This window comes from Electrona antarctica (assembly GCF_951216825.1).
Source record: "Electrona antarctica genome assembly, chromosome: 13".
Classification (NCBI taxonomy): domain Eukaryota; kingdom Metazoa; phylum Chordata; class Actinopteri; order Myctophiformes; family Myctophidae; genus Electrona; species Electrona antarctica.
The window spans coordinates 49,135,158-49,155,976 of record NC_136794.1 but is presented as its reverse complement, the minus strand read 5'-3'; the positions used below and the strand labels follow the sequence as shown (position 1 = coordinate 49,155,976).

The 20,819-nt window shown below is 42.5% G+C and overlaps 2 protein-coding genes across 13 annotated transcripts in view; both read right to left on the bottom strand.

Moving 5' to 3' along the window:
- The window catches only part of LOC306935893 (poly(rC)-binding protein 3), a 256,803-nt gene extending 246,011 nt beyond the window's left edge, over positions 1–10,792 (bottom strand). For all 11 annotated transcript variants that reach the window (XM_079519204.1, XM_079519205.1, XM_079519208.1 and 8 more), the window contains exon 1: positions 10,512–10,792. The gene's annotated coding sequence lies outside the window, so the exon portion shown is untranslated. The remainder of the gene's footprint in view (positions 1–10,511) is intronic.
- Positions 10,793–19,305: 8,513 nt separating this feature from the next.
- col18a1a (collagen type XVIII alpha 1 chain a) overlaps positions 19,306–20,819 on the bottom strand; it is a 137,098-nt gene continuing 135,584 nt past the window's right edge. For both annotated transcript variants that reach the window (XM_079519196.1, XM_079519195.1), the window contains one exon: positions 19,306–20,291. In XM_079519196.1, the coding sequence (XP_079375322.1) occupies positions 20,078–20,291 (214 nt within the window). In that variant the 3' untranslated portion in view covers positions 19,306–20,077. The remainder of the gene's footprint in view (positions 20,292–20,819) is intronic.

The window sequence follows — 20,819 nt, the reverse complement described above, 5'->3', positions numbered from 1 at the left end:
GACCCCCCAGAAGCAAAGATTTGAGTTAAAAACGTTCGCTCGTAGATCTGCTATTTTTCAATAGCTAAAGTATAACATAATGAAACACCAAAAGGGGTTCCCGCCCAAAATGGGTTAAGTCCCCCCCGATATCTGGTTGTCGCCCTCTCGTATCATTACCGTCGCTGGATCGTTTCAATGTACTTAGTTATTACTTAGCGGGCCGCTAAATATAGCCGTGGCAGAGCAGCCGTTGAGACAGCGTCTTCACAGCGAAGCCAGCTGTGGGTTATTACTGGCTTCCCCTCCCCCTCTCTGAGCATCTCTTCTCTCTCTCCCTCTCTCTCCCTCCATCTCTCCCTCCTCCTAACCCCTGTCTCTGAGCATCTCTTCTCTCTCTCCCTCTCTCTCTCTCCCTCCATCTCTCCCTCCATCTCTCCCTCCTCCTAACCCCTGTCTCTGAGCATCTCTTCTCTCTCTCCCTCTCTCTCTCTCTCCCTCCATCTCTCCCTCCTCCTAAGCCCTGTCTCTGAGCATCTCTTCTCTCTCTCTCCCTCCATCTCTCCCTCCTCCTAACCCCTGTCTCTGAGCATCTCTCCCTCCATCTCTCCCTCCTCCTAACCCCTGTCTCTGAGCATCTCTTCTCTCTCTCTCTCTCTCTCTCTCTCTCTCTCCCTCCTCCTAACCCCTGTCTCTGAGCATCTCTTCTCTCTCTCTCTCTCTCTCTCTCCTCCTAACCCCTGTCTCTGAGCATCTCTTCTCTCTCTCTCTCTCTCTCTCCCTCCTCCTAACCCCTGTCTCTGAGCATCTCTCTTCTCTCTCTCTCTCTCCCTCCATCTCTCCCTCCTCCTAACCCCTGTCTCTGAGCATCTCTTCTCTCTCTCTCTCTCTCTCTCTCTCCCTCCATCTCTCCCTCCTCCTAACCCCTGTCTCTGAGCATCTCTTCTCTCTCTCTCTCTCTCCCTCCATCTCTCCCTCCTCCTAACCCCTGTCTCTGAGCATCTCTTCTCTCTCTCTCTCTCTCCCTCCATCTCTCCCTCCTCCTAACCCCTGTCTCTGAGCATCTCTTCTCTCTCTCCCTCCATCTCTCCCTCCTCCTAACCCCTGTCTCTGAGCATCTCTTCTCTCTCTCTCTCTCCCTCCATCTCTCCCTCCTCCTAACCCCTGTCTCTGAGCATCTCTTCTCTCTCTCTCTCTCTCTCTCCCTCCTCCTAACCCCTGTCTCTGAGCATCTCTTCTCTCTCTCTCCCTCCATCTCTCCCTCCTCCTAACCCCTGTCTCTGAGCATCTCTTCTCTCTCTCCCTCTCTCCCTCCATCTCTCCCTCCTCCTAACCCCTGTCTCTGAGCATCTCTTCTCTCTCTCTCTCTCTCTCTCCCTCCATCTCTCCCTCCTCCTAACCCCTGTCTCTGAGCATCTCTTCTCTCTCTCTCCCTCCATCTCTCCCTCCTCCTAACCCCTGTCTCTGAGCATCTCTTCTCTCTCTCCCTCTCTCTCCCTCCATCTCTCCCTCCTCCTAACCCCTGTCTCTGAGCATCTCTTCTCTCTCTCCCTCTCTCTCCCTCTATCTCTCCCTCCTCCTAACCCCTGTCTCTGAGCATCTCTTCTCTCTCTCTCTCTCTCTCTCTCCCTCCTTCTTTTCTCTCGCCCTGCCTCTCCTCCGCTCAAGGAAACTTATATGGATAGTACCTCATTCAGCAAATTCGTTTTTTTCTCCATGTTACCGGTCCGGTACTTTGTTTTTTTCGAGTGATTTACTCAGGCCTTAAGGACCTTGAGCAAGTGGAAATGGGTGTGTAACGCTGGTTGTTTTTCTTTAAACCATTTTGGGCGGGAACCCCTTTTGGTGTTCTAAGCATTATGTTATACTTTAGCTATTGAAAAATAGCAGATCTACAAGCTCGTGGCGCGCCACAAGCTTGTAGGTCTGCTATTGAAAAATCGTGAAAATGTAGTGTAAATCTTTGAATATGTATTATTTCAGAGCGAATGTTTTGAACTCATATCTTTGCTTCTGGGAGGTCCCTGGAAAAACATATTTTCAGATGGGGATCGGCGACCAATTACATATATTTTTGGGGGTCCTTGACAAGAAAATGTTTGAGAACGACTGACATAGAAACATAGGGTTTTTCAGAAAACTGTCAGGATTTAGAAGACATTTGTAGAATCATCTAAAAGGTCTAAGTGGGTTAAACCAGGGACAGTGCTGTGACACCCAAGTTCAAGTCGATTCATAACAGACCTCATCTCTATAGCCAGGGCTCAGGTTAAAACACTCCAACTCAGACTGCATGTCCATGTGATTGCCTATTAAAAAAGGGATATTTCGCTTTCAAAAAAACTTTGTCATTTTATCGTCTACTCAGGCTTTTGTGAACACGAACACCCCAGGCAGTTTTTAAGTCGTTCGATTCAGTATTTAGATATTTGATATTAATTTTAGCTGCCCGCTATTGAAAAATAGCAGATCTACAAGCTCGTAGCGCGCCACCGAGTGGCGCGCTACGAGCTTGTAGGTCTGCTATTTTTTTTAAATTGAAGAACCACTGACATAGAAACATAGCTTTTTCAGAAAACTGTTAGGATGTAGAAGACATTTTTAGAATCTGATCTCAGGTCAAAATGGGTTAACCACACAACACAAATAAACAGGATAATGAATGAGAAACATGGCTTGAACATGGTTGAAATTCACTGGCACATCACAAAATACAGCCGTTTTATGTATGTGATCATGTCTGACTCCATGATCATAAAGATCTCCTTTAAATTAACAGTTACAGTAAATAAAATAGCCTGCATACATACGTAGCTTTTCCCACTATTATAAAATAAAAACATTTCATATTGATTTTAAAACCACTGAAATGTGTAGGCTAATAACAGAACACAGTGAGTCTCTCCTCTCCTCTCCTCTCCTCTCCTCTCCTCTCCTCTCCTCTCCTCTCCTCTCCTCTCCTCTCCTCTCCTCTCCTCTCCTCTCCTCTCCTCTCTATGCACATTTTATGGACAAACAAGTACATGCACATCACCAGGAAACTATAATGAAATGTTTGTGCTGTCTGAGGTCAGAACAATACTAATAACAAAGTGAATAAAGCTACGCACTCATAGAGTCACTAGTCCTGACGCCTGTTTACCCTGATTCCAACACCTGGCCTGTTTCCAATAAGCAAGATGCGGAAACCAGTCTTCAGAAGGGATATTTTAGATGACTTCCATTGTTGTGCGTCTCACAATCTCACATCTCTCATGTGAGCACCGTGTGTGTGTGTGTGTGTGTGTGTGTGTGTGTGTGTGTGTGTGTACTGTACATATTCCTGCATTCTCATAACGTCATCCAAACAACATAACGTTCTGCTAAATTAGTGCTCAACTTAGAAACAATGTAAAAGTATGCCAACCATGAGCTTCACAATAAGTCACAGTGCATAGTCATAGTGTCGAAGCAATTCCACTAGTAGCCTACTATACATTGAGAGTAGAATTCAAGTTCACAACCACAAAGATGCTGTACTCTGTCGTCAACCCTAAGCCCAAATTCTGCCTGGAATTCGGTAGTCATCATCACACTAAAAAGGGCCACTTCACCCCTTTTGCAACCAGATCTTATTTTAATGTTTAGGACACAAGAAACTAGGGATGCACCGAAAGGGAAATTCTTGGCTGAAACCGAATACCGAATATAGTCAACAGTTGGCTGAAAACCGAATATCCGAATATGATTAATATTATATATCTTTTTTCCTACCATTGCTGTCATTGCCGTACCTTAAAGCTACCTGATTTGTGTAAAAATAAATGGTTATGGCAAAACTTAACTTAAATAATAAATACTATTATGGGTCCATAAAACATTTATTCAGCTCTTTTGAATGCATTAATTGCATACACTATTCGTGACATATTTTCTGCCTATTCGGGCTGAAACCGAATAGGCCGAAAATGCATTTTTAGCCATTTTCTGCCGAATATTTTCTGTGGCCGAATATATTTTGCACACACACTCCCTGGATGCCAACGATGAAATCTTCCAGAACGGCCTGTTATAGCGCCACCAAGAGGCAGACTTTGGTAAAACATTTTTTGATATTACTCCTCCAGATTCTGTCCAAAACTCCCGCAAATCGTTACACACTATCTCTATAGTCATGTGCTCAAGACGGATCTGTCCGATATTTCATATTCCATCCTAATTGGCTAACATTGGCTTTCAAAGTTTGCAGGATTGGCCCGTTTTGAACAAAAAGCCTCAAATTATGAACGCAGCGTGCAATTTACCTGAAATCTTTCACAGACTTTCCTACTAGGCCGAGTAATAATATATCCCACCCTTTTCACATTGGCCTGTTATAGCGCCACCAACAGGTGGATTTTTGCAAAACACATTTTTGGAACAAAATGCCTCAAATCATCCAATTACCATCCAAGGCGTAAGAAGAAATGGCACCCTTTTCACATTGGCCTATTATAGCGCCACCAGGAGGCCACAACCTGACCTGCGCTGGTGGAGACCTGTGCCCCGAGGGGGGGCACTTTATCTAATTATTTGTCTTGCCATAGGGTGCAAATTTCAAATCGTGCTACAAATCTACTACAAATACTATTAACCCATTTTGGGCAGGAACCCCTTTTGGTGTTAGCGTTATGTTATGCTTTAGCTATTGAAAAATAGCAGATCTACAAGCTCATAGCGCGCCACCGAGTGGCGCGCTACGAGCTTGTAGGTCTGCTATTTTTGAAAACTCAAAGAACGACTGACATAGAAACATAGCTTTTTCAGAAAACTGTCAGGATGTAGAAGACATTTGTAGAATCTGATCTCAGGTCAAAATGGGTTTTAACTGGGAACATTCTAGCTGTGAAATGTCCCTTTAAATACTTTCTTTATCTGACAAGATAAAGTAGATAAGACATCTGAAAACTAAAGAACGTGTTTCTGGGAAGAGACTGTAAACAGCTGAAAAATGTGACAGAACTTGAACGGTAACGAAAGGGAACGGTGCACAGTCCACAGTAAAGGGAACGGTGCAGACACAGACAGTCCACAGTAAAGGGAACGGTGCAGACAGACAGTCCACAGTAAAGGGAACGGTGCAGACAGACAGTCCACAGTAAAGGGAACGGTGCAGACACAGACAGTACACAGTAAAGGGAACGGTGCAGACAGACAGTACACAGTAAAGGGAACGGTGCAGACACAGACAGTCCACAGTAAAGGGAACGGTGCAGACACAGACAGTACACAGTAAAGGGAACGGTGCAGACACAGACAGTACACAGTAAAGGGAACGGTGCAGACAGACAGTCCACAGTAAAGGGAACGGTGCAGACACAGACAGTACACAGTAAAGGGAACGGTGCAGACACAGACAGTCCACAGTAAAGGGAACGGTGCAGACAGACAGTCCACAGTAAAGGGAACGGTGCAGACAGACAGTCCACAGTAAAGGGAACGGTGCAGACACAGACAGTACACAGTAAAGGGAACGGTGCAGACAGACAGTCCACAGTAAAGGGAACGGTGCAGACAGACAGTACACAGTAAAGGGAACGGTGCAGACACAGACAGTACACAGTAAAGGGAACGGTGCAGACACAGACAGTACACAGTAAAGGGAACGGTGCAGACAGACAGTACACAGTAAAGGGAACGGTGCAGACACAGACAGTACACAGTAAAGGGAACGGTGCAGACGCAGACAGTACACAGTAAAGGGAACGGTGCAGACAGACAGTACACAGTAAAGGGAACGGTGCAGACGCAGACAGTACACAGTAAAGGGAACGGTGCAGACACAGACAGTACACAGTAAAGGGAACGGTGCAGACAGACAGTACACAGTAAAGGGAACGGTGCAGACAGACAGTACACAGTAAAGGGAACGGTGCAGACAGACAGTACACAGTAAAGGGAACGGTGCAGACACAGACAGTACACAGTAAAGGGAACGGTGCAGACAGACAGTACACAGTAAAGGGAACGGTGCAGACACAGACAGTACACAGTAAAGGGAACGGTGCAGACACAGACAGTACACAGTAAAGGGAACGGTGCAGACACAGACAGTCCACAGTAAAGGGAACGGTGCAGACACAGACAGTACACAGTAAAGGGAACGGTGCAGACACAGACAGTCCACAGTAAAGGGAACGGTGCAGACACAGACAGTAAAGGGAACGGTGCAGACACAGACAGTACACAGTAAAGGGAACGGTGCAGACAGACAGTACACAGTAAAGGGAACGGTGCAGACACAGACAGTACACAGTAAAGGGAACGGTGCAGACACAGACAGTACACAGTAAAGGGAACGGTGCAGACACAGACAGTCCACAGTAAAGGGAACGGTGCAGACACAGACAGTACACAGTAAAGGGAACGGTGCAGACACAGACAGTCCACAGTAAAGGGAACGGTGCAGACACAGACAGTAAAGGGAACGGTGCAGACACAGACAGTACACAGTAAAGGGAACGGTGCAGACAGACAGTACACAGTAAAGGGAACGGTGCAGACAGACAGTACACAGTAAAGGGAACGGTGCAGACAGACAGTACACAGTAAAGGGAACGGTGCAGACACAGACAGTACACAGTAAAGGGAACGGTGCAGACACAGACAGTACACAGTAAAGGGAACGGTGCAGACACAGACAGTACACAGTAAAGGGAACGGTGCAGACAGACAGTACACAGTAAAGGGAACGGTGCAGACAGACAGTACACAGTAAAGGGAACGGTGCAGACACAGACAGTACACAGTAAAGGGAACGGTGCAGACACAGACAGTACACAGTAAAGGGAACGGTGCAGACGCAGACAGTACACAGTAAAGGGAACGGTGCAGACAGACAGTACACAGTAAAGGGAACGGTGCAGGCACAGACAGTCCACAGTAAAGGGAACGGTGCAGACACAGACGGTACACAGTAAAGGGAACGGTGCAGGCATAGACAGTACACAGTAAAAACCCCCCTGTTCATTTATCCATCAGTAACTCAAGAGTGTATCGTTATAACACTGAGGACTTTTACTGTGAGCATCAGTTCACTTCAGTGACAGCAACAGAAGTGCAGGTTTAGTTATTTCTCCTCAACTCAGATCTGTGAGAAAACATGGCCAGCAGATATATTCCAATATAAAACATGGCCTGCAGCAGATATATTCCAATATAAAACATGGCCTGCAGCAGATATATTCCAATATAAAACATGGCCTGCAGCAGATATATTCCAATAGAAAACATGGCCTGCAGCAGATATATTCCAATATAAAACATGGCCTGCACTGCAGCAGATATTATTCCAATCCAAAGTAAGTATAGCCTCTATACCTTATACTGTATGTTTCTCTTGTCGGCCTGACGTAAAAATAAATTAAAAAGTCTTCTGAAAGAATATATATTCAAAGATGTGTGCCGCATTTTCACGATTTTTCAAAAATAGCAGACCTACAAGCTCGTAGCGCGTCACTCGGTGGCGCGCTATGAGCTTGTAGATCTGCTATTTTTCAATAGCTAAATTATAACATAATGTTTAAAACACCAAAAGGGGTTCCCGCCCAAAATGGGTTAACCCTGGCTTCCCCGTTTTGTGCATTTAAAAAAAAAAAAAAATCACAAAAATATATAATTTCACACATTGACATTAAAGAAAATAGTTTACACTAATCTATTCTAAATAATTTACAGTAGCATACATGCCAGTTGTAAAGTGCAGCAGCAGCAACACCTACAGCAGTGGTTCCCAAAGTGGGGTCCGGGGACCCCCAGGGGTACTTGAGGGAGTTCCAGGGGGTCCCCAGCTAAATGATAGTTAGGAACCAGTAACTCTGAGAGTGTACAAATGGAACCAAATGGACCCTAACTTTGTTTCATTTGAACCATTTTGTTCCATTTGTACAATCTGAGTTAAATTAGCATTGATTTTACAATATAAATTGGGGGTCCCAGAGATAGAAATGCTATTAAATGGGGGTACGGTTCGTATAATGCATGTCAAACTGGGGGTCCTTGAAATAAAAACGGGTTGAAAATCACTGCTATAGAGCCGTAAAAATCTTCTCTTATGGGGGTCCCTGGCATATCTTTTCAAATGGGGGTCCGCGGGCTAATGAGTGTCAATTTGGGGGTCCTTGACATGAAAAAGTTTGGGAACCAGTGACCTACAGTATGCTAATATAAATGCTATCTGGCATTAAGATGACAGATAGCCTTACAGCATCAACTAGAAAAAGTGCCCTTCCGGGCACAGGTCTCCACCAGTGTGTGTGATGTTTGGCAAAATGTGTAGGAGTAATATATAAACGTGTGTGTGTGTGTGTGTGTGTGTGTGTGTGTGTGTGTGTGTGAGACGCGGCTTGGCCTGTTGTAGCGCCACCATGAGGCTGATTCGAAAACGGTCAAGTGGCATTTCTTCCTCAGCCTAGTGGGAATATGCATGCACAGTTTCACCGCAATCGGACGCTGCGTTGAGTAGTTGTGGCGATTTGTACAAAACGGGTACAAAGCAGGCTACTCCTGAAAAGTTTAGAAGCCAATCGTAGCCAATGAGGGTGGATTATGATAAATCAAACAAACCCGTCTTGATCACATGACTATGGAGAACATGTGTACTGATTTGCGTGACATTTGGATAAAATCTGAAGGAGTAATATTAGAAAATGTGTTTTACATATGTCGGCCTCCTGGTGGCGCTATAAAGAGCAGATGTGAAAAATTCAAGGCAAAGGTTTTTCCTTGGCCTCTAGGGAGTTGGCATACAAAGTTATCCACAGATCCATGCAGTTAGAGGTAAAAACACTTTTCGGCCAGTTATAGCGCCACCATGAGGCTGAGTTGAAAATGTTCATGTGGCATTTCTTCCTCGGCCTAGTGGGAATGTGCGTGCACAATTTCACGGAAATCACATGATGTGTTCATGATTTGCAGCATTTTGTTTGAAACTGAGCACTCCTGCGAACTTTGGAAGCCAATCTTAGCCAATCAGGATGGAGTCTGAGAAATCTGAAAGACCTGTTTCGTTGAATGGCTCTAGAGAGACTGTGTACCAATTTGTGTCAAAATCTGTAGGTGTACTGTCCAAAAACTTGTTTTGCACAAAGCGGCCTCCTGGTGGCGCTATAACAGGCCGTTCTGGAAAATGTGGGGCAGAGGTTCATCGTTGGCATCCAGGGAGTGTGTGTGCAAAGTTTGGCATCGACCGGGTTAACGGTGCCGGAGATTAGCTGGTAACAGACGGACGGAAGGACACACACACAGACACACGGACACACACACACACACACACACGGACGGAGTGCAAAACATACTCTCTCCCCATGCCTTCGGCCTGGTGGAGACAATTATGGCAATATGACCATTGGCCAGGTAAGAATGTACAAACTATAATATGATGCATCATATGTTCTCCGAACTACACCATGAGTAAAGAGAGGACCAAGTAAGCCTAGCCTATTAAAGATTTAGACTATGTAAATGCATCTCTAAACTAAAGTCTAACTCTTAAGCTAAAAGCCTATATATTGTCATTGATTGATTGAAATATTTATTAACAGTTTGCAGAATTACAGTACATTTCAAGCACAACTCAATACAAAGACTGTTAACTGTGAGTGGACGACCCAATAAAGCATTACACTTGTTTACAAGAGGGTCCACCGCCTTGTTCAATTCATCAAAACATTTAGAGACGTACAAATAGACACTTCTATATAGACAAAGAACAGAACAGGAATTCATCATAGAGGAGGTAAAAAGGGAAAAGAAAGATTTAGCCTACAGTGAGGGGAAAACAACATTAAATTCCACCTGCGCGAGTAGCCGCAATTTGCAACTCTAGATTTTTTTATAATGGGATGAATCTAGAGTTGCAATACCCTCCATTGACTCCCCACTCATCATTTTGCGTTTGCGATATGCTTGTCTTAAACGACGTTAAACTCACCAACATTGCAGCTGTAGTCCAAGCTTGAATTATTCTCTTTCAATCTGCAAAGCTTGTTTTTCATAAAAATCCCCCGTAGACATGTTATGAGCTACTTTCTGTCAAGAAGAAGAAATGTTGGAGTTTGGAAGCGCTCGTTTTTATTAAGGGGTCGCACTGCTGCCTCCTGCATTATGTGCAAATGCGAAACAGATGCATGCAGGGACGTTCAGTGACTTACGACGAGCGCTTCCAAACTCCAGCACTTAGAAAAAGAATCACTTGCACAGAATTTCTTGACAGAAAGTAGCTCATAACATGTCTACGGGGGATTTTTATGAAAAACAAGCTTTGCAGATTGAAAGAGAATAATTCAAGCTTGGACTACAGCTGCAATGTTGGTGAGTTTAACGTCGTTTAAGACAAGCAGATCGCAAACGCAAAATGATGAGTGGGGAGTCAATGGAGGGTATTGCAACTCTAGATTCATCCCATTATAAAAAAATCTAGAGTTGCAAATTGCGGCTACTGCGCGAGTAGGCTAAAATCATACATTATTGGCATTACAAGTGTTGGTCAATGAATCAAACAAATATGCCCATACCTCGTTATATACAGCTCCTGCTTTTATACTCCTGCTGCATATTGTTGTTCACTGTAGAATCCACAAGTTCAACAACGCTTAATGTTTCGTTCTGAATGTGTTTCAGAGAAACTTGAGATTATTGCTGACACCTGATGCGTTCTAATTAACTAACGTCTGGGTTGCTCATTACGCCTGTTTTGCTTCGTTTTTTCTTCTTTTATCCATGTGAAAGTTTCTGGCATAAAAATGTTTGTTTAAGTCAAATATATCCACTTTTTCACGAGCTGCACCCGGACAGCTTTCTGTCGATATGCACACAGCTGCCATCTTGCCAGCAAAGTGCTGCAGGTGCAACTTCCCATAGACCGCCCATTCATCCAAACAGAATTAACAGTCCTATATCTAATTGTATTAAATAACGTCAAACTCACCAACATTGCAGCTGTAGGGAAAGCTTGAGTTATCCTCTATCTGCAATGTGTTTGTTTAATAAAACATCACTGTAGACATGTTGTTATGAGTGCTGGAGTTTGGAAGTGCTCGTTGACTATCACTCAACAGCCCATGTGTACCACCTGTTTAGAATGTGCACATAATGCAGGAGGCAGCAGGAGATAACGAGCGCTTCCAAACTCTGATACTGTGGCCCAGGGGTGGGTAACTGGCGGCCCGGGGGCCACATGCGGACCCCACCTTCACTTAATGCGGCCCGCATGTTAATATCAGAATACTAATATAGTATTGATTTCAGCTGTTTACAATTCCAAACCCACTTTAATTATTTCATAACGTATTAAATGACTAGTACTTAATGACTAGTATTAAAATGTTATTGTCTTTTTGTGTCCAGTGTAGTCATGTTAACAGTTCATAAAGTTAACATAACTATAACTAAATGCATTTGAAATTCAATAAAAAGGTTACTTTTCAGGATTCCAATTCAAAAATAGCAAAAAAATATTCAGGTTTTCAATTCAAATATAGCAAAAATAGCCGATCTACAAGCTCAAAACACGTCGCACTGCGAGCTTGTAGCTCGTTTTGAGCTTGTAGATCGGCTATTTTTGCTACGACAGTAATATGTACTGTGGCCCTCTGGAGTGAGTGTGGAAATATATTGGCCCTCGCCATCGTCAAAGTTGCCCACCCCTGCTGTAGCCCAATCCCAATTTCCTCCCTCAAGCCCTGAGCCCTGAACCCTCATTGACTTTAGTGACGTCAGCTGTAAGTGCTTGAGGGTGAGAGGCTGCAAGGGCTCCAAATTGTTGTGAAAGGAATGGGACAGCACTTTGAAGATGAGACAGCCATTCATGACACTTTGCATCACTTTATAAAAACTGTCCTTATTCACAGCCAGTGCCTACCTACATGCTTGGCCTATTTATCTATAGTATTTAAGCTGATTGTTTTATTATTAGTTTAATAAATACACTTTCCTGTGTGATAGGGGTTGTAATATTAATATATAATAATATTCATTATAAATTGCATTTGCATATTATTTTACTTTGCTCATTAGTCATTTCTCATCATGTTTCCCTTATTATTAATATTATTATTGTTATTAAATATATAGTCTATCCTTCCATTCCGTCTCCCTTTGAGAACAGTGAGAAAGCACTATTGTGTTTGTTGACATTCTAACCACGATACATAACTAATTTGCATACTTAAATGATTGACGTTCGGAGGATCGCCCTCATTCCCCTGGTAACGCTATGAACTGTGGGTAATTTATTTGCCAAAGTCAGCATCGATGCTGACTTTGGCAAAGGGCACATAAAGGGGCGGGGCTGAGCCTTCACTGACTTACCCATTTCAAATGGGACATCCCTCAAGCCCTCGCAGACTTCACATGAACGCGCAGCTAAGTCAGTGAGGGATCATTGAGTCAGCAAGGGAGCGGTTTGGGATTGGGCCTTAGAAAAAATAATCATCTGCAAGGAATGTCTTGACAGGAAGTAGCTCATAACATGTCTACGGTGGATTTTTATGAAACAAACACAATTCAAGCTTTTCGTACAGCTGCAATGTTGGTGAGTTTGACATTATTTAATACAATTAAATAGGACTTTTCTGTTTGGATGAATGGGAAGTTACACCTAGGTAGCACCTTGCTGGCAAGATGGCAGCCGTGTGCATATCATCCTGATCATATCATGATCATCCTCTGATCATCACAAACTTCATCAGGGGAAACACAAAAGTTTGGGGCACACAATTGGTAGGTGGTGTGATTATTTACAGGTGTGCCCCAAACATTTGTGTTGTTTGTGCTTCCCAAAAGAAGTTTTGTTAAATTTTGTTAAACTCGCCCGGAGAAAATGTTGTCCGTGTGAGCTTGTTGAAAAGTGGAGATATTTGACTAAACAAACGTTTTCTGCCAGAACTTTTACATGGACGTGAAACTAGAGGACACTCGCTGTGCAAAGTCTGCTTCTGCCGACTCAGCACTGATGTCTTTGCTACCGAAAGGGCACAGAATCATAAATCATGTCCTGTGCTGTGACAGGGACAGGGAGTCCCGTTGTGTTGTGCCATAGTGTCAACTTGTCATCCGTTTGATGCAACAGGTGTGAGAATGTTTACTTATTTTTGCCTACTAGACCTGTACGTGCCCCTTGGCCACCGGTCTACTTGAGAGCGATGCAACTTGGGAACGTAATAATACCCGTTGTCAACTTGTCATATCTACCAGTCTGCCTGTGTGTGAAGAGTGCAAACTGAGTGTGAAAAGTGGAGTGGTTAAGTAATCCATTTGCAGGTGTGGGGTTGAGGCAGAGGCTGTGGATCGAAACCTGCCGGCCAGGTGCAGCAAACCAGTGCCGGCCACACCCCAGCGACCGCCGCGCCCAGGGCACCCCCCAACGGACCCGCCCACTGTCCTTTCTCTCCTGCCAGAACCAACAGGAAGCTCTCTCTGCCTTGTGTGTTCTTGGGGGACTGCAGCCACTGAGAGGTCTCTAGGACTGTGGTTTGCCTCCTGCCTAGTGTCCTCCTACGTGACGTCTCACCAGACTGTTGGTCTGTGCGGTGTGCATGTGTCCGTCCAGACTTTCCTGGAGGTCAGCTGTCTCTCCAGCGTCACCGACCTTCCTCGGTTGCCACCCAGACTTTCCTGGAGGTCACTGGTTGCCCAGGGAGTTCAGTTTGTAAATACATCGAAGATGCGAATATAATCCATTTCTAATACAGGTTTAAATGTTTGTTTTTAGTTCAATGTTTGTTCTAATAACGCCATTGACAATGACGGGAAAATGTACGTCATCTTGTCCCTATAACACAAACATTAAATGCCATTAACAATAAAGAGAATTTAATGTTTGTGTTTGCACCGTTTGTTTCTAATCAACATGAGTTAGACTTTAATATATTAGCGCCCCTCACTTCACACGGGTGTGATTTATTTTATTTTGATTTCTAATCGTTATGTGTTTTTGCATAGTACTGTAGATGTATGTCATTAAATGTTCTGATGAGTTGAAAATGGAGCACCCCAATGTAAACAAGTCTGGGTTTCATCCTCCTAGCAGACGTTGTATTGAACTGTGCTTTCCTCAAATGGTGCTTTTTCTACAAACTGTTAATACAATTTTCAATCAATCAATGTCAGGCTTAATGACATTAATGACTGTATATGAATTGATGTGCAAGCACAGATAATGTCACGTAGGCTATATTACGTAGCCTATATGCTGCGACTATTAATGTTCCCAATAAAATGCAAAGCCACTGCTGATCTTTCTTGTCACCTTTTGTCTAATGGTATTTTTTGATCCTGGAAGAAAAATCTTGACATTATCAAATATTAAAAAATAAAAATTATTAAAACAAATGTAATAATTTACGTGTTAAAACAGCATAATTGAGAAAGGCAAGTGGGAAAAAATTGCTTTCGAAAATGATGGCACACTCTTAGAAATGTCAAATGTTAAATGTGCGCTAGCGTTAACATTATAAGTTAATGTTAAATCATGACCATCTCAGCCAGCCTTTTAAGTCTGCCTGTCATGCTAACATAGCTTGGCGTGTGGCGACATGACAAGTTGCATCCTGTGATGACAGGCTGCCATCAGGCTGACAACAAGTCAAAGCTTGGCTCGATCCCGTCCCTCCGCTCGAGTCGGGACTTAATAAAAACATGCTTATCTAAAGTAAAGATATTAACCCATTTTGGGCGGGAACCCCTTTTGGTGTTTTAAAGCATTGTTATACTAAGTTTAGCTATTGAAAAATAGCAGATCTACAAGCTCCTAGCGCGGCACCGAGTGCCGTGCTATGAACTTGTAGGTCTGCTATTTTTGAAAAACGTGAAAATGTGCCTCAAATCTTTGAATAGAGTTTCAGTTTTTAACTCAAATCTTTGCTTCTGGGGGGGTCCCTGGAACAACATATTTTCAGATGGGGGTCGGTGGCCAATTACAGATAATTTTTTGGATGTCCTTGACACGAAATATTGAGCACTGATACAGAAACATGACATTTTAAAAAGACATTTTTTAAATTTCGACGTCAGGCCTACATGGGTTAAGAATAAGCTATCTTAAAATGATTATTTGAATGTTACTGAAGTATAAGTAGCTTTGAGGAACGAACGTTCCAAATCTGAGCCATGCGGCCCACATATTATATTATATAGGTCAGCAGTCCATCTCCAGTTTACACAGCGTGAGGCAACTTGATGTACAAGTGGACCCCCTGGACATGACACTAGGATGTCACAGGGACTAAGGGCCGATTCATACTCCTATTTTATCGCTGTTTCGGCGCTGTAGTGCCGAAATGATTTCGGCTCGTCAGACATTTTCAGTAGCACCGAAGAGCCGACTTTAGGACGGTACCCTTACCCCCAAACCAAGTCTTGATGCCAAGTGCAATTAAGGATGCATTGGGTGCTATTTTTAATAGTTATTGGTGTGACTTGGCCAGGGATTGAACTCTGACCTCCCAATTAAAGTCAAGGCCACTAGACTGGATAATGGTAAATGGTGCATTTATATAGCGCCTTTATCCAAGGCGCTTTACATAGATTGTGCATTACATTCACCCATTCACACACACATTCATACACCGATTGCGGCGGAAGCCATGCAAGGCACCAACCAGCACATCGGGAGCAATTTGGGGTTCAGTGTCTTCCCCAAGGACACTTCGACATGTAGCCAGGAGGAGCCGGGATTCGAACCGCCGACCCATGGATCATTGGACGACCTGCTCTACCTCTTGAGCCACAGTATATGGCACATGTAATGTCACATACTGTACACATACAGCCAAATCAAGGTAAAAAAATAATAAAATAATGCAATAGCACATTTTTGTATAAGTGGAAAATAATTTAAAAGGACTAATTGGGCCAACTTAGAATACATTAACTGAATCCTTCCTTATCAAGTTCAATCTTAAAAAGTTAAACCAGTTCTGACTTAAAAGCAGAGATTTATATATTAAGGGGATTTCTTAAAGCATTGCCAATGAATGGTGACCTAATTCAGTTCTCCTTTCAGAGTCACTTTTTTATCTATAACCAATGCATTAATCCATTCTGGGCGGTAACCCCCTTTTGGTGTTAGCATTATGTTATGCTTTAGCTGTTGAAAAATAGCAGATCTACAAGCTCATAGCGCGCCACCGAGTGGCGCGCTACGAGCTTGTAGGTCTGCTATTTTTGAAAAATCGAAGAACGACTGACATAGAAACATAGCTTTTTCAGAAAACTGTCAGGATGTAGAAGACATTTTTAGAATCTGATCTCAGGTCAGAATGCATTAAAGTCCTGGTAGTTATGAACTGACATCAGTCCTCTCATGTTACTGGAACTGCACAGACACTCAACTGTAAAATATACCATTCAATTCAAAGCTTTGCTCCCATTAACCTGCATGTGGTGATATCGATTATCGTCTGGGTCTGCACCCTAGCTGGGAGAAAATAAATACCCATAACGTGTTGTTTTTATTAACCCTGCAAGAACCCGGATATATATTCTACTTGCAAACAAGAATAGATCCACATAATAAGCTCGCAATTGTGTTGTGATGTGTATAAATCAGGCTTAAAGTGTTAAATTGTTACCAAGGCTGATAGTATAGGGATCATAGATGAAACCTTGAACATCCTTCATTTCCACTGAAGACAATATGATTTGTGTTAAGAGGCTGGTCAGTGTCAAGGCTGCCAGATGCAGGCCATAAACCGGCAAAGTTGGAATGAGGGGTTGCTGGGAATGAAAAGGTCTGAAGGTGAGACTAGTTCCAAAATGACAGTCTCCTCAGCAGATCATTTAACCCAGGGGTGCCCACACTTTTTGACTTGAGAGCTACTTTCAAAATGACCAGCTCGGCAAGATCTACCCACCAAATCAATTATTATACCATTGCTGAAAATAGTTTAAATATGTACCTGAGGGGGCTTCGGAATAGTAGAGTTTGTGTTACATTCTGTACAGTATAAGACAAATGCACTTGGAATGGGAAATAGAGGGGAGAAATGTTTTTTTTTTTATCGTTTTTTTTCTTCAATATATTTAAATGAAATACTCTTTAGGGGCATGTCATGTGATCTACCTGCACAGCCTTTGTGATCTACTGGTAGATCGCGATCTACCTTTTGGGCACCCCTGATTTAACCCAATCTGAACGGGAACCCCTTTTGGTGTTGTAAGCATTGTTATGCTTTATGCATAAATAAAATAGCAGATCTACAAGCTCGTAGCGCGGCACCGAGTGCCGCGCTACGAGCTTGTAGATCTGCTATTTTTGAAAAATCGTGAAAATCTGTCGCAAATCTTTGAATATATTCTTTCAGAGCGAACGTTTTTAACTCAAATCTTCGCTTCTGGGAGGTCACTGAAACAACATATCTTCAGATGGGGGTCAGCGACCAAATACAGATAATTCTGGGGGTCCTTGACGTGAAAAAGGTTGAGCACCACTGACATAGAAACATGGGTTTTTCAAGAAAACTATAGAATCGGCCTCAGTCCAAAATGGGTTAAATAATAGCAATAAAACTAATACAACACAAAACAGTTTCTTTAGATTTGTAAAAAGATCCGTTCAAAATTTAGACCAATGTGTATCTCATCGTCATGGATGGAAAATAAGTATTTATTCAGTGCCTGGGGAAGAAAGAAAACGGTACAGCACACGTTATGGAAATGGTTACCCAGTCAGGGCTGGACTGGCCACAGGCAGGCAGGCCACAAGTTAAGGTCCGGGCGTGCTTCCATTCTGCCATCATGATAATATCACTGTACCTGTATCAGTGAGTGACAAATAAACCCTCTACAAAGGGTTGTGTAGTTGTCTGTTGGTTTGTATCATTTATGTTGTTCTGTAAAAGTGGTGGTATTAGGGGCTTGTTTGTTTGTGTGTGCCTCGACGGAGCGGGCGGTAGAGTTTCTGCTATCTGCGCGCTGGTTGTGGTGGGGCCGGTCTGGGCCAAATTCACGCGAAAATGACCGGGCCGAATTTTTGTCCCAGTCCAGCCCTGTACCCAGAGGTTCAGTCAAGACATCAGTAGCTCTAGAGCCCAGTTTGTCTCTGAAATGCAAAAGGAATCTATAGCACGTCACCGGTTGCATATTAAACATACGTCTGGTGGGTTTCCCATCATCGCAAACACCTCAAGCAGTCACTCATCTTTTATCCTACCCACTGATAGGTTTTTTATAAAAACACATGTTGGTAAAAAAAAAAAAAAAAAGAAAGAAAGGAAGAAAAGATAAATGTACAGTAAGTTTCAATTAAATAAAACAAAAAAAAAAGCTCAATTTCAATTGCAAGGAATATTGCATCTAGCACCTTGGATGTGGGATGAATTAAAAGTAGAGGCAAAGAGTCCAAAATACCATCACTGGTGTGATTACGGCCTCACTCACACGGTCGCAACAGATTGCTGTATGCTTGTTGTATACAAAGGGTGTGACACAGCTTGCCCCAATGCATTTCCAATGGGTGTCACATGGTTTGACACAACATTTGTGTTGTATGAGGGGGAGGGGCGCAGTCGAAACACAGCCGAAAGCCATACAACAGCTTGTAGTCCAAAATGTGGACTACAAACCATGTGACTTCCATTGGAAATGCATTGGGGCGGCCATGACACTACACAACATTCATACAACAAGCATGCATCAATGTTTTAAAGGTCTGAGTGAGGCCTAAAGTTACAAAGAAAGGCATGTGCTGTTTGCCTGAATGCACTTGAGGGAAATCATAGTCACATTTACACATTTTGTAGCATAATTCAGTACATACAATAACAACAGTTCGTTATATAAACGTTTACTTATTTTGTATATTTAAAAAAAAAAATGAAAAAAAAGAGGAATCCTTTCAGGAAGTGTAATCAAGCAGATCTGCAGTGGTGGAAAAAGTACTCGAAAATGTACTTGAGTAAAAGTACAAAAGTATCGGCATGAAAATGTACTTAAAGTACTAAAAGTACTCATTGAGCAGAATGTGCCATTTCACAAGTTCAAAATGTGTACAAAATCTATTGAAAATAGCAGATCTACAAGCTCACAATGCGTCGAAATGTATAGGGTTGAAGGGGTTAATGTATGTTTTCTCAAAATAAAAATCTCCAAAGTAACTAGTAACTAAAGTTTTCAAATAATTGTAGTGAAGTAAAAGTACAAATTTTGGCTCTGAGATGTTAGTGGAGTAGAAGTAAAAGTACTGGAAATTGGAAATACTCAAGTAAAGTACAAATACCTCAAAATTGTACTTAAGTACAGTACTTAAGTAAAAGTACTTAGTTACTTTCCACCACTGCTTACTACAGTATGTGAACCCCCCTACCCCCCCCCCCCCAATTAAATCTTACGTTCTTACATAACTTCATTTCAAAATAAATATCTATTCTCTCTTTTATTTTTAAAAATAGTCTTTAAAAGCTTGTTTTTAATCCCATATAGTAACCCACAAATTCTTAAATGAAAACAAAACCTTAATGTGGAAAATGTACACAAATCATCAATATAGCTAAATCTAAAAAAAAGTAAAATAAAAATAAAACGCTACTGTGGATGAATATAACCAAAATCTGAAAACCATTCAAACAGTACAGTACGTACTAACATTGATAACAATACAGAAAACAATCATAAAACAAAAAAAATTAACACGGACAACAAACATATAATATACAGAATCAAAACAAAACAAACAACAAAAAGAAATAAAAACAATTTTTGAAAGCGCAGCTTAGCTTCTCTTCTTTTTTGTTCCACCCCCTATGTATAAAATATGTGCCAATGCCCCTGGAGAATAGAGGCCAACACCTTCCTGTTGGACCCGTCCGTCTCTTTGGCATTCAGTGAAGGGAGGAGCAGACGTCAGGAAGCGTCTCTAGTCCAAGAGGCAACGAGCCACAGGCCCAGTTCATTGGAACGCTTTCACGGAGCGGAGGGACGGGGGTTATAGGGAAAAAATTCAAAAGACAAAAAATAAAATAACACACTTGTGTCTGGCCTTGCTTGCTTGCTTGGACATCTGAAATGTGTTTCCACTTGGACCGCAAAACAAACAACGAAAACGAATCGATGGCCCGATAATATGGACGGTTGTGTTTTTGTATTATTTTTTGGAGTGCGTGATGAAGCTGTTCTCGATGCAGAGGACGATGTAAGAGGCCGAACAGCTGCTGGAGCTCTGCTGGAGGAGCTGGCCGCTCTGCAGCGACGAGGCCAGGCCGGTCACGGCGCGGTCGCCGGCCCGCCACGTCTCGCAGTAGTTGTCCGTCTGCCGGTGGCCCTTGTTGCTCGAACCATGCCAGACCATCTTCTCTGGCCTGGAGACAAGAAAAAGAAAGGAGGAAAAAAAAGCAGTCAGAGTAATGCCAGATCCTGCAGTGTGTTCAGTCAGTGTGTCTTGTCTTGTTTATTATATTGGCTCCATCCTGAATGATGGCAAAGAGAGACTTGGTGGTATAGTATATATGTATAGTTTATATGTATAGTTTCATTATATATGTATAGTATATATGTATAGTTTATATGTATAGTTTCATTATATATGTATAGTTTATATGTATAGTTTCATTATATAGATATTCCACTGTTACGTTCTTAGCTTACGCATGTTTCATGATAAATGCTTTTTTATGTTTTTATGTGAAGAGCGATTTACATTAAGCAAGAACAAAAAAGCATGGGAATCCATGCTTTTTTGTTCTTGCTTAATGTAAATCGCTCTGGATTAAGAGCGTCTGCTAAATGCCTAAATTGTAAATTGTGGTCTAACACACAGAAAGGGAACATTGTCTGTAGGTGTAAAAAAAAAAACTCTCTTCCACACACATCCAATTATGTAATCTGTG